Source organism: Malaclemys terrapin, chromosome 3 (assembly GCF_027887155.1).
Source record: "Malaclemys terrapin pileata isolate rMalTer1 chromosome 3, rMalTer1.hap1, whole genome shotgun sequence".
Classification (NCBI taxonomy): Eukaryota; Metazoa; Chordata; order Testudines; family Emydidae; genus Malaclemys; species Malaclemys terrapin.
The window spans coordinates 57,137,872-57,152,562 of NC_071507.1; the positions used below are offsets into that span (position 1 = coordinate 57,137,872).

The window sequence follows — 14,691 nt, forward strand, 5'->3', positions numbered from 1 at the left end:
TGCAGTCCACACCTGCCCCTTAGCCTCTTCTCCCCAATCCTGTCTCCCTTACCCTCTTCTGTTCAGTGTTTCTTCCCCTTCACTTTTATTTCTGTTTAGCGTACCCCCGCTAACGAAACCCACCTAAAAAAATTGTGGAATGAATATGACATTTTCTGTCTTCAAACTGTTGACTCTGCTTGTGTGTGACACCCTTCCCTCCAACCCTGTGTCTGTCTTATCTATTTAGATTGTAAGATCTTTGGGGCAGGACTAGCTACTACACTGTTTGCACAGTGTCTAGCACAATGGGGCCCCACTGGTTGGTCCTTTGGCAATATCATAATAATTGATTATTAATAATAAAATATAAACATGTAAGCTACATTCAAATGTGTGAATATTAAGACTGCATTCAGTTCCAACACAAATATAGCCAAGGAAAACACTAGACAAAAACAGTGTCTCATATCAGAATGTCCAGTGCATACAGATAAATCTATACTCTAATACTTAACAACTCTTGACCCTCTAATAAATGAAACTTTTGGTATTAAACGATAGTCTGACTTACTTTGCTCTCTTGGCCATCTCATTGCCATCCCAGCGTGGGCTGTAAGGGTAGTTTTTCTGGGCCTGGGAATACAGCTGTCCACTGTTAGTGAAGTGATAGACTGATTGAAATGTTAGAGTTGGCTGGTCTCGAGGAAAGTACAGAGGTAGGTCAACTGCAAAGACAGCAAAAGAAAAAGATGGAATGAAAGAGACATCTTTTCTTGCTTTCATCTTTATTGTGAAATATATCATTCCTACCTATTAACTCTAAACTCAGGTTAAGAAATGTACCTAACCAGATCTTAAATGAAAAAAGTAAAAATGCTGGGAAATTCTAATATCTCTTCTTGTACTTTCAATAAACATGGATTATATTATGTCGATGTCTGACTCGATTTATGTTTACTGAAGTATTTTATTTTACAAAGCAAATGACACATGGTTTTATTGTGCATTTACAGGTTAATCACAGTATTTCCACTAGTTCAATCTCTCTCTCTCTCTTTTTCTCTTTCTTTTTCTAATGCTTAATGCATTAAAGTCTGTATTTTTCCAGCTTAGTTTCTACTTTCAGGAATGTTAATACACATTCTGTTTTGCGAAATAGAGCAACATTGTACTTTTATAGAACCTTTCATCTGATGAGCTCAAAGTGCTTTATCAGCCATAATTAATCCTTACAACTTGCCTGGGAGATGCAAGTATTATTAACCCCATTTTACAGATGGATAAACTGACGCCCAGAGAGGTTAAGTGATTTAATTAAGGTCACATTGAGTCACTTGCAGAATCTAGAACAGAACAAAGGAATCCCAACTCTCAGTCAAACAAACAACTAAAACTACAAAGTCACTGATATCAGAAATGTTTTACTCTTAAGTGTCCCCAGAATTAGATCCTATCTCTTTTAACTCCCCTTGCTTATCACCCAAAAGGAAGGAGGCCATCTCAAGATTAGTCAGGTCTGTTAGATCAACAAACCAGTCTATAATGGAGAGTATTCCAGAGGCTCTTCAATTTGTAAAACTTAACCTTTTAATTCCCAAATGTATTCTTAGAATATAACATTTTCTTGGGTCTTCTTTTATATTTGGTAGACTTAAAAAATCTCCCTATTTGGTTTTAAGATTTTTACTCATACATCCATCTCAGTATTTACTTTTACGGCCTGATCCTGCATCCACTGAAGTCAATGGCAAAACATGCATTGTCTTTAGTGGTACAAGATTTGGCCCTCAAAGCATCCCTCACTATCCCATTTAATATCCCAAAATGATGCATTCCACTAACCTTAAGAGACAAAAGAACAAATTCTCACCCATTTAGTTTTGTAAGACTGTAGCTCATTCATCGGAACTTGGGATCTCAGAAATCTTCATTTGTGACTTCACAATTCTACCTAATGAGACGTCAAGGATCCTGACTGAATAATGTCAGATGTACTTAAAAATGGAACAGGCCTGGTAAATGATTTATCCCATTTCTATGCCAGAGCAAGATTGTTTCCTCCAATATATTTGCTAGTGCTTTGTGTATTCTATTTTTAAATATTTCAAGATAGGATGCTTCCACCACTTCCTTTGAAAGCCTACTCCCCAGCCTAAGATATAGCAATCTCAGAAAGATTTTCTGCTAGTTAGCCTAAATTTTCCTACTCTTTGAACTGGACAAGCCTTATTTTCCCTATGCTCCAAATCAAGCCTGCCAACCCCACAGTCACTCCCTTCATATGTTTATGGTAATGAGGTACACAAAACCAATTAACCAGGGGACTCAGCCCACACAAATGCTTGCTTGATACATTTAAGAGGTAACATGATGGACTGAGTTAGTTTGATCAATTTTGGGGAAGAACATTACTACGTTTAAGAAAAAAAAAAGTTAGATTCAAAAATGAAATACTTTGTCAAAGTCTTCTTGGTAGCATGGTTAATGCATGATATCCCTGAAAAAGAATTGCCACACAATAAGCCACTTATCAGTAAGCAAACTACTTGTTCCTCCCTCTCACAGACATTACTCTTATGCCAAAGAATCAAAAGAGCTGCTCTGTAGAGAGCAACATAAACCCCAGGAGACTGGCTCTCAGTTTTGAAGCTGGAAGTTTACTTTGTTTAGTGCTGTGTAATTTAAACTCCATTTCTTAGTACAGTCTTTATCTGCTCTCTCTGCAGAATCAATTTCTGGAGGAACACCCTCCCTCAAATAACTGTGCAAATGGTATGAAACACTTCTTTGCTTATAAGTATGAATAAAGGATAGCAAACTCCAGTAAAGAAATTAAATCATATTATCTCTATTGATTTCATTTATCTTTTTACTAGAGACTTTCAGGTCTCCATTAGCTTGATTTTGAAAACTTCTCGCTACGTGAAAGAGGCAGTAATAGCATTTTTCCTCCCATTAACTAAACCAAAAGCTTTGTTTTTAAGAAAAAGTATCTAGCAGTACAGCTACGGTCTAAAAGCACTATAGAGACATTGCTGTCACTTCAGAGAAGCTCTCATTTTCTGTGATTAGCCTTTCATCTTTCAGAGTATTTTTTTCAACAGAGGTACAGCAAAAGAAGAAAGAAAGAAAATGCTTCCTCCTTTTCTTAACCAAAACATTTATAGAGGTTTTCAGGAGTCAAATATAATGTAAACCGGGGAACCAGACCATCAAAATAGATTGGTTTAAATTTGAACTGTCCACTCCTGGCCAAGAGCAGTACCACCTTGAACTTCAAGCCAAATCTTGAAAAGTAATGATGGCTGCCTTTGATTTCCAAAGCTATTGTCCACCTGAGAACACAAAGTATAACCAGAGCTCCCATTTTCTAAACCAAGTGTTTCTCTAATTAAGGATGTGAGCTGAGCCTCATCAACAAAAATGTGACCCTAATTATGGAGCACAACCACACCTATAATTCAAGTAAACAGGAAATGGCCCTGAATTTTAACCTGCTCTATACATTTCAAATAGCCAGCTATTATTTCAGAAGTAGACATTAAGGGCCAAATTCATTGCTGGCACAGTGGACATAAGTCCACTGGAGTTAATAAAGTAGTAGTTGTTTCTTATGTCAAGTTTGAATTCGGCCCAAAAGTTTTCTGAGCATGTAAAATAAGCAAACATGTTATCAGTTAATATTTACAAAGGGTTTTGAAGATAAAAGGTCAGATTTTGCTCTTGGTCACACCTGTGTTTTTGTGGCAGTGGCAAAGGTGTGATGGAGAAGATTTTGCCCTTTGCTGGTTATACAAATGATATAACTATGTATTATAGAACACAGATCAAATCTGCTTTTGTATAGTATACAAGGGGACAGAGTTAAGTGTTGGCAAAATTATATCTATCGCAGACCACATTTATATTTTACTATATTAGAATGCATCACAGTGCAAAATAAATCACACTTTCTTAAGTGAGCATCTGAATTGTGAAGATTACAACAGCAAGCTTTGGTTTTGCATTTTATTTAGCCACAGTATTTAGATACTTAAGAAACACAAAAGAAGTATTCATGGTGAATGCAAGTGCTATTTCCAAATCAAAGCTGACTCACAAGTACCTTGGTGGTGTATCTGCAGACAATAAGTGGATGACTCATGTCTGTAAATTCCTGAAAGTGGCAATAGACCCTTGCTTAGTCATCTTTTGCATGGATGCTGTTTCATGAGCTCTGTAAACCATAATGAGGGATTTAGCTCTTTACCGGCCGTTTTTTTTTTTTTTTTTCCTTCTAAACCGTACAAATTACATCTCTAAAAATAACTTTATCTAGGTGAGTCACGTCACTTAACAAGCTTCCACAAGTCATACGGTTAAATAGTAATATTTACTTAGGAAGGTACAAATCTTGCTGTCAAACTAGTCTTGGTTTTAAAATGAAAAGGTTGTCAAAGGAAGTCCCATTTACCTAGGGTTACCATATTTCAACAATCAAAACAGAGGACGGGAGGAGCCCCGCCCTAGCCCTGCCCCCGTCCTGTCCTAGCCCCGCCCCTGCCCCTGCCCCTTCCACTCCCTCCCACTTCCCGCCCCCTCAGAACCCCCAACCCTCCCCCCCACTCCTTGTCCCCTGACTGCCCCCTCCTGGGACCCCTGCCCCTAACTGCCCCCCAGGACTCCACCCCCTACCTAAGCCTCCCTGCTCCTTGTCCCCTGACTGCCCCCTCCTGAGACCTTCCCACCATCCTAACTGGACCCCTAGGTCCCTACCCCCTACCTGTCCCCTGACTGCCCCAACCCTTATCCACACCCCCACCCCCAGACAGACACCAGGGACTCCCACGCCCCATCCAACCACTCCCCACCCCCTGACAGCCCCCCCAGAACTCCTGACCCATCTAAACCCCTCTGCTCCCTGTCCCCTGACTGCCCCCTCCTGGGACCCCTGCTCCTAACTGCCCTCCAGAACCCCACCCCCTACCTAAGCCTCCCTGTTCCTTGTCCCCTAACTGCCCCCTCCTGAGACCCCCCCACCTGTACTCTGACTGCCCAAAACCTTACACACCCAACCCCCAGACAGCCCCCCCCGAACTCCTGACCCATCCAACCCTCCCCCCTGCTCCCTGTCTCTTGACTGCCCCCTCCAGAACCTCCCTGCCGCTTCTCTGACCCCCTGGCCCCCTTACCCTGCCGCTCAGAACAGAGTGCTGCAGAGCAGCGCGCTCGGCAGCAGGGGAGGGGAGCAGGGGGCGGAGCTCCAGACTGCCGGAGGCCCGAGGCGAACGGCCGGCCAGCGATCTGCGAATGCAGGGAGGGGAAGGGAGGGAGAGAGAGGAGGGGAGTGATCTCAAGTTGCAGGGGAGAGGAGGGGAAAGCGGAGGAGGGGCTCTGGCTGCGGGAGCTCCGTGTGAGTGGCACGATCCGGCCGGCTGCCCTGTCAGCGTGCATGCTCTGCATGGGGTGGGGAAATCCGGCCATTTACAAATTTCCCCCGGATGTTATTTTTAACTCAAAAAAGCCGGACATGTCCGGCAGAATCCGGACGAATGGTAACCCTACATTTACCCCATCTCTCCCAGGAATAGAAGCTCTTTCATTGGAAAATGTAAACTATTAACTAATCCAGGAAAGTAAAGCTTTCTGATTTAGTTCCAGATTCAGCATAATTTAATTATTTTGATTGTTTACTTTGGCTTATTTTTTTTAAATAATCATTTTAAATAACACAATAATTGGCCAGAGGAGCACACTAGTAGGGTTAAAACCAGAAAGACACTTGTTTCACTCAGACTCAGACTATACTAACATTTACAGACTAATTACCAATAGGGTCAACTCCCTAATCTGGCAAACCTCCTATCCTTTCTCAGGGAAAACTTTTATGGTAGTGCTGAGTAAACCTGAGCAAAGGACCTCAAGATTTCCCCTAACTTTTTATGCTGTGTTTATTCCAAAATGAAAAAGAAAAAGTGATTTGCACAGAGATTTAATTGTAGCTTATAAATAGCTACAGTAGTTTGATGTTTTTTAAAAATAAAAGAAGCTACAAAAAACAATACATACACATTTCAGTTGTTCTTGCTTTTGTGCTGTCATGTAATTTAATGTATATGCTCAGTATATTTTCAATATTGTTATCTAAATGACAAACCCTGGCTAACAATTGCCTGAAAAATTATGCCAAGAATTAGTAAGCTTTTTTTGTTTACCTTCTCAAAGATCAATAACACTGAGGTCTGGAACAGAACAATGTTAACCACTCAGATCACACATGCAAACTCCAGAGTTCATAAGAAAGTATTATTTACTTTGGAGCTAATCTAACAAGATAATATAATATGCAAATCTTTGATTCCTGATTAGATCAGTGGTAAATACATTTTTTTTGGACATTTGATTTTATATTCCTTTTAGCAGTACAGTAGAACTTCAGAGTTATGAACACTTCAGGAATGGAGAGTGTTTGTAACTTTGAACAAAACATTAGGGTTATTCTTTCAAAATTTCAAACTCTAAACAAAACTGGCAGCAGCGTGCAGGGGAAGTATGTCATAACCAAGAATATCCCTGCTCCATTTCATATACAATAAAACAGAGTTGTGAACACCAGAGTTACGAACAGACTAGTCAACCACAAGGCTCATTTAGAACCGGAAGTACACAATCAGGCAGCAGCACAGGAAGAAAAAAAAAAGGCAAATACAGTACAGTACTGTGTTAAATGTAAACTACTAAAAAAAAAAAAATAAAGGAAAAGTTTAAAAAGAAAGCTTTGACAGGGTAAGGAAATTGTTTCTGTGCTTGTTTCATTTAAATTAAGATGGCTAAAAGCAGCATTTTTCTTCTGCATTGTAAAGTTTCAAAGCTCTATTAAGTAAATGTTCAGTTGTAAACTTTTGAAACAACAACCACAGCATTTTGTTCAGCATTATGAACATTTCAGAGTTACAAACAACCTCCATTCCTGAGGCGTTTGTAACTCTGAGGGCTTGTCTACACTTATCGGGGATTGATGCATTAGCAGTCGATTTAGCGTGTCTAGTGAAGACCTGTTAAATCGACCACAAATCACTCCCTCGCCCCCCCCACCATCGACTCCTGTACTCCACTGGATCGAGAAGAGTAAGGGGAGTCGATGGGAGAGCGTCTCCCATAGTATGGACCCCATGGTAAGCAGGAGCGCCGCCAGCTTTTCCGCTGCTCTAGGCGGCGGAAGGTCCCGCCCCAAAATGCCGCCCCCCCACAGAGGCGGTGGAAGGTCCCACTGTGGAAATACCGCCACGGTCGCCGCCCCCCAAATCGCAGCGCCCTAGGCGACCGCGTAGGTCGCCCAATGGTTGCGCCGGCCCTGATGGTAAGTAGATCTAAGCTATGTCGACTTGAGTTACGCTATTCACATAACTCAAATTGTGTAGCTTAGATTGACTTTTCCCTGTATTGTAGACAAGGGCTTAGGTTAGGGTTACCATACGTCCGGATTTTCCCGGACATGTCCGGCTTTTGGGGGCTCAATTCCCCGTCCGGGGGGAAATCCCCCAAAAGCCGGGCATGTCCGGGAAAATCGGGAGGGAGGGCTGGGCCGGGCGCGCGGTGCCGGGCCGGGGCCGCGGGGTCGGGCCGCCAAGGGGGTGCGCTGGGCCGCGGGGCTGGGAGCTGGGGGGTCGGGCCGGGAGCCGGGCCGCCGGGGGGTGCGCGGGGCCGGGCTGGGAGCCGGGCCGGGGCCGCGGGGCCGGGCCACCGGGGGGGTGCGCTGGGCCGCGGGGCCGGGGGGGTCCGCGGGGCCGGGAACCGGGCCGCCGGGGGAGTGCGCGGGGCCGGGCCGGGAGCCGGGGGGTCGGGCCGCCGAGGGGGTGCGCTGGGCCGCGGGGCTGGGAGCTGGGGGGTCGGGCCGGGAGCCGGGCCGCCGGGGGGTGCGCGGGGCCGGGCCGGGAGCCGGGCCGGGGCCGCGGGGCCGGGCCACCGGGGGGGTGCGCTGGGCCGCGGGGGTCCGCGGGGCCGGGAGCCGGGCCGCCGGGGGGGTGCGCGGGGCCGGGCCGGGAGCCGGGGGGTCGGGCCGGGAGCCGGGCCGCCGGGGGGGTTCGCCGGGCCGGGAGCCGGGCCGGGGCCGCGGGGCCAGGCCGCCGGGGGGGTCCGCGGGGCCGGGAGCCGGGCCGCTGGGGGGTGCGCTGGGCCGCAGGGCCGGGAGCCGGGGGGTCGGGCCGGGAGCCGGGCCGCCGGGGGGGGTGCGCTGGGCAGCGGGGTCGGGCCGCCGGGGGGGTGCGCGGGGCCGGGAGGTCGGGCCGGGAGCCGGGCCGCCGGGGGGGTGCGTTGGGCCGCGGGGTCGGGCCGCCGGGGGGGTGCGCTGGGCCGCGGGGCCGGGAGGTCGGGCCGGGAGCCGGGCCGCCGGGGGGGTTCGCCGGGCCGGGAGCCGGGCCGGGGCCGGGCCGCCGGGGGGGGTGCGCTGGGCCGCCGGGGCTGGGAGCCGGGGGGGGGGTGCGCTGGGCCGCCGGGGCCGGGAGCCGGGGGGCCGGCCGGCAGTGCTGGGCGGGCCGGGGGTGGTCGGCCGGGGGCCAGGGCCGGCACCCGAGGGCCCGAGCCGACCCAGGCTGGAGCCGCCGGGGGGGCCAGCCTGGGCCGCACCTCCTCCCCCCACACCCCCCCTTACCTGCCCAGGCTTCCCGCGAATTAAATGCTCGCGGGAAGCAGGGGAGGGGGCGGAGGCTTTGGGGAGGGGGCGGAGTTGGGGCGGGGCTGGGGGCGGGGCTGGGGGCGGGGCCAGGGCCCCGTGGAGTGTCCTCCTTTTGGAGGCACAAAATATGGTAACCCTAGCTTAGGTTCTACTGTATCCCCAGAGCAAGTCCCTTCTGTACACTGAAAAATGCAGGGGGTCCTGTGAAAAAAACAGTACATGAACATGTAACTAAAGACTGTATCATAAAGCATACATACTACGGGGGCTGAATTAGGCAATCTTAATTCCCTAACTTTTAGTGCTTGACTTTTCAATCTTAATTATGGTTCTTTTAACACAGTTATTTTGTGTGTAATTTCCTACATGTTATAAAAACAAACTGAAAAAACAAATTTCATCATATGACATAATCATAGAACCACAGATGTGTAGGACTGGAAGGGATCTCAATAGGTGATCTAGTCCAGTCCCCTGCACTCAAGACAGGACTAAGGAATAACTGGACCATTCCTGATAGACGTTTGTCTAATCTGCTCTTAAAAACTTCCAATGACTGAAGTTCCACAACCTCCCTAGGCAATTTATTCCAATGCTTAACTACCTGACAGGAAGTTTTTCCTAATGTCCAACATAAACCTCCCTTGCTGCAACTGAGACCCATCACTTCTTGACCTATCCTCAAAGATTACTGAGAACAACCTTTTATGTACTTGAAAACTGTTATAATGTCTCCCCTCAGTCTTCTCTTCTCCAGACTAAACAAACTCATTTTTTTCAATCTTTCCCTATAGGTCATAGACCTCTAATAATTTTTGTTGCTCTCCTCTGGACTTTCTCCAATTGTCCACATCCCTCCTGAAATGTGGCACCAAGAACTGGACACAATACTCCAGTTGAAACCTTATCAGCCCCCACATGGGTTATCAGCAGGGTTGGATCTTTTAGCTCCACCACACAGACCTCTACCACTTGAGCTAACAGAGTAACTGATAGGAGTCTCAGAGTAGCAGCCGTGTTAGTCTGTATCCGCAAAAAGAACAGGAGTACTTGTGGCACCTTAGAGACTAACAAATTTATTAGAGCATAAGCTTTCGTGGACTACAGACCACTTCTTCGGATGCATATAGAGTGGAATAAATATTGAGGAGATATATATACACACAAGATCTATATACATACAAGATCTCTATCAAGCATTCTTAAAACTACAATACCCACCTGCTGAAGTGAAAAAACAGATTGACAGAGCTAGACGAGTACCCAGAAGTCACCTCCTACAAGACAGGCCCAACAAAGAAAATAACAGAACACCACTAGCTGTCACCTTCAGCCCCCAACTAAAACCAGCGCATCATCAGAGATCTACAACCTATCCTGAAAGATGATCCTTTACTCTCACAGATCTTGGGAGACAGACCTGTCCTCACTTACAGACAACCCCCCAACCTAAAGCAAATACTCACCAGCAACCACACATCACTGAACAAAACCACTGATCCAGGAACCTATCCTTGTAACAAAGCCCGATGCCAACTCTGTCCACATATCTATTCAAGTTACATCATCATAGGACCTAATCACATCAGCCATACCATCAGGGGCTCGTTCACCTGCACATCTACCAATGTGATATATGCCATCATGTGCCAGCAATGCCCCTCTGCCACGTACATTGGCCAAACCGGACAGTCTCTACGCAAAAGAATTAATGGACACAAATCTGACATCAGGAATCATAATACTCAAAAACCAGTGGGAGAACACTTTAACCTGTCTGGCCATTCAATGTCAGACCTGCGGGTGGCTATCTTACAACAGAAAAACTTCAAAAACAGACTCCAACGAAAGACTGCTGAGCTGGAATTGATATGCAAACTAGACACAATCAACTCAGGATTGAATAAGGACTGGGAATGGCTGAGCCATTACAAACATTGAATCTATCTCCCCTTATAAGTATTCTCACACTTCTTATCAAACTGTCTGTACTGGGCTATCTTGATTATCACTTCAAAAGTTTTTTTTTTTTTCTCTTACTCAATTGGCCTCTCAGAGTTGGTAAGACAACTCCCACCTGTTTATGCTCTCTGTATGTGTGTATATATATCTCAATATTTATTCCACTCTATATGCATCTGAAGAAGTGGTCTGTAGTCCACGAAAGCTTATGCTCTAATAAATTTGTTAGTCTCTAAGGTGCCACAAGTACTCCTGTTCTTTTTGATAGGAGTCTGGGGTTCCATTCCAGGTTCTGGAAAGGAATGTGCTCTAGTGGTCACAGACCCGTCTGTATCTTGTTTCCTCAAACCTGATCACTTCTGCCCATGTCCTCTTCAGTCTTTTCCCTGTCCCAGTCCTGTTTTTGTAGGCAACTGAAAACAGGATCTTGTTATGGGAAGCATTGGGCAACCTTAATAATAAGCAGTGCTACCAGCTCCACCTATAATAAAAACAGTCTCCTAGGCGAGGCTGGTTGTTCAACTGCTCTTTTCAGATCAAGCATGACTGAGGTACAGAGCTAAGTGTCCTCAACATATTGATACCTCTGCACCCAGATATCCTAACTAACCTTCCTAATTGTCTCATGTACACAGTTAAATGAACAAACAGACACACACACACACGCGATCTGACCTTCTTGTTGTACGTTGTGGGATACTCACACACCTCAGGGTATTCTGAAGGTTGGGGTCAAATGCCCACAATTCCCTCTGATTTATCCTATAATCAAACACTTTCATATGACATTTACAAACTCACCACTGCAAACTCAGATGCAGCAAAGAGGAAAGTAGCTCTCTTTTCCACTGTAAGGGCAGCACATATAATCCTTGTGTATTTGCAAGGATGCAGTGCTTAGAGACATTCAACTGAAGCTGACCCAAGAGTGAATTTAGAGTTTCACCATTTCCTTTCCAAGTCACTGTAAATATTCTTGTTTCTGAGGGAGGGCGGTAGCTGTGCTTGCACATGGCTCCTCTCCCCACAGTGCACCTCCTTCCTGGACAAAGCAACAGCATCAGACTGAGTGGAAGAAGCCATGTTTTCAGCAAAATGGTGGCTGGTAAGAGGAACAGATGTGGCCGTGAAGAAGACTGCACTGGGCAGTTAAAAGTGACATGGACTTCTGGCCACTGTGACCTACGGGGCAGTAGAATTCAATCAAATGTACTATTGGACAGGGAATTCTTAAAGGGAATGTTGCTTTGTGGGGCTGCAGCTGAAGGATTGCTTATAGGGATGTAGGTTCATGTGAATCCAGAGTGCCACCATGCCAATAGAACTGAACTGCAAGGAGCCTATGTTGCTCTGGAAACAGGTATAACGGCTGGAGAAAGTGGAATGTTTGTTTGTAGGAGACACAATTAAGTATGGATGCATACCAAGCTTTACTGAAGAATGGAGAGTTTTGTTGGTATGATTTTCTAATGTAGACCAGGCTTTAGTCTTACTACAAGGGTAATTCACGGCCTAATCACAGAGTTGCCTAGGGTGGGGTGTAAGGCAAAAAGGGCAGTTTGCTCCAGGCCCCCCATCTGAGAAGGCCCCCAAACCAAGTGACATTGTGACCTGAGTTGTGGGGTCACAACACTACTCAGATTTGGCCCACCAGGCCAAACCTGGGTGGTGCTGTGACCTCGCACACCAGGTTGCAACACCTGGAGTGGGGAGCGGAGCCCAGCCCCATGGGACAGGAGCTGAAACACTGCTGCAGCATCAGTGTAGGCTGGCTCACTCTCCAAACCAACCCCCTGCCTCCTGGGCCTCCCTTCAATGGTATTTTTTTTGGAAGGGTGAGGAGACCTCCTTTTCAGATTTTGTCCCAGGCCTCCAAAAACCTCTGTGCAGCCCTGCCTAATCTGTATCAATTTCCCTATATCCAGTCTACATTTTCTCCTTATTTCATCTCCTTACCCACTGTTATCCCTCTATGCACTTCTTTAAATACCTGCCCTCTCTCCCTAGGGCTTAAATTTAGATTTTAAAATAAAGATTGAGCCTGAGTATTTGTACATTTTACCTGCAAAATAAGAAACATTATAAAACAAAGCTTGGATTGTGTTGACCTAACTACTATGCCTCTTACGAAGATGGAGTTATTAAGTCAGTGTAGTGGGTGAGTTACATAAGTGGGAACTATATTTTAGTGTAGACGGCTACAGAGTTAGGTCAACGTGACTTGCCTTACGCTGACCTAACTCTGTGGTGTAGACCAGTCCTTAGTCTTAGAGCTTGTCTACATGAACAATTACAGCACTGCAAGCTGGAATCTACCCCGTACTATCCTGCCGAGCGAGCGGTCCATGTGGACCCTGCTGATACACGATAACAGTTTGTTAAAGCACTTTTATCTAGCCCTCTTTGAAATGGGATGAGCTCAAAGAGCATTAATGAGCTGTTAACACGTGTCAGTCAGTCCACAGCAGGCTAGTGTGAGGCTAGTGTGAGGTTGATTCAGATGCCAACTTGCCTCGGTCTAACTGTTTATACAGACAAAAGCACTTAGTATTTGTTAGAGCAATATCTTTCCAAAGCTGTAAAATGGAGCTAGTAATGCCAACATACATACCACACAAGGGTGCTGGGAGGCTCAATGAAAAGTGCTAAGCATTCATTTATGTTTTGGACATTGGGGTGGAATGACTTCATTCTATCACATTTCATTGAAAGGATTGTTCCACCTCCATACTTTCATACAGTATGTAATGAGGGAATGAAACCTCCTGCGGCGGGTGGAGATCAGAAATACAAATGCATTTCTGTTCTGGTAGAGAGAACAGTAACACACAGAAGCATTGGGGATTATGTAGACAGTCTACCACCCATATGAGATTACTAAGAGTTTGAATTTTTTTTTTAAGAGGTATAAACACACACAGTTTATTTGAGGTGTATAAGAGACACACCTGGGGAGCTGACCTGGTCACTGGCTAGACTCTTGTAGTGATAATTGTTTAGTATTTACTCCTGCTTCTGTTCTGATATGTTATATATGTATATTTCCTTGTAAGAATAAAGGACAAAATATGTAACATGATCCAATAAGACCATGAATTGTATATAATACCTTTCCTCATGAAAGAGGCGTACATGCTTTACAGACCATGGACCAGATTCAGACCATGGGTGCAGGGACATGAACACTGTATCCTCTGCATAGGTTAGGGCAGTTACACCAGGGGAGGCTTTCACCACTGGGAGAAGGCAAGTGATGGTACCATTGCTCCTCCTCCAATTGGGTTTTTCTAAAGAAAGCAGCTTCCATGAAGTTCTTGTGGGACTGGTGAAGGCTCCATAAGAAATCTGCTGATTTAGTGCACCTCCTGAATGGCCCTGACCTGACCTAGCCACCAGCATGTTTGGCTTTGTGGTGGCCGGGTCAAGATCCCTCAGTGGAACAGGGTTTATAATTGGCTTGGCTACTGTATCTCCTCCCTTGACTTTCTGCTGCTGAAAACCTGTAGCCTAAGTTCTGCTGGTTCAAAGTGCAGACTAAAGGGGTGAATCTGGTCCATGTATACAAGATTCACTGTCAACCAATGAAATGAACTTATCAGTTGGTTGGAAATGCAGCAGCATTCTATGTCAGCGACACTACAGTGGTAATATTTTTAAGGGAGAAGGCAAAAGAATGAAGAATAACATTCAACTGAAATTACTGGGGCAAAGTAGGTCTGTAAGGTCACCTGGGTTAGAATTTGGTAAATATATTGGGACTAACATCCCTTCTCCTGCAGAAGGTGTATAGGATCTTCAGAGAAACACTGTCAACTGGAAATCTGCAACCCAGTAGATTTAAAAAGTGAATTAAAAGCAGTTCATAGTGCTCCACATGCCCCTCAGGCCCCCGCCAGTTTTGTGCTTTTGTAATCACATTTTATTATTTTGAAAAATGATTTTCTTTCTCTTGTTGCTGTGTGAAAGATGCACACAGACAGCATGGGGAACTGATTGCTTTTCTAGCTGAAAGAATGAAATTGATTATACACAAAGTGCTGTCAAATGTACAACGTACAACTGAAAAACAGAAAAATGTATGTTTTCTCTTTAAG

The 14,691-nt window shown here is 45.7% G+C and overlaps 1 protein-coding gene across 1 annotated transcript in view; it reads right to left on the reverse strand.

The window, feature by feature from the left end:
- BABAM2 (BRISC and BRCA1 A complex member 2) overlaps window positions 1-14,691 on the reverse strand; it is a 326,004-nt gene that overhangs the window by 33,320 nt on the left and 277,993 nt on the right. Inside the window, exon 11 of the mRNA XM_054024102.1 lies at window positions 554-707. Coding sequence (XP_053880077.1) covers window positions 554-707 — 154 coding nt within the window. The remainder of the gene's footprint in view (window positions 1-553; window positions 708-14,691) is intronic.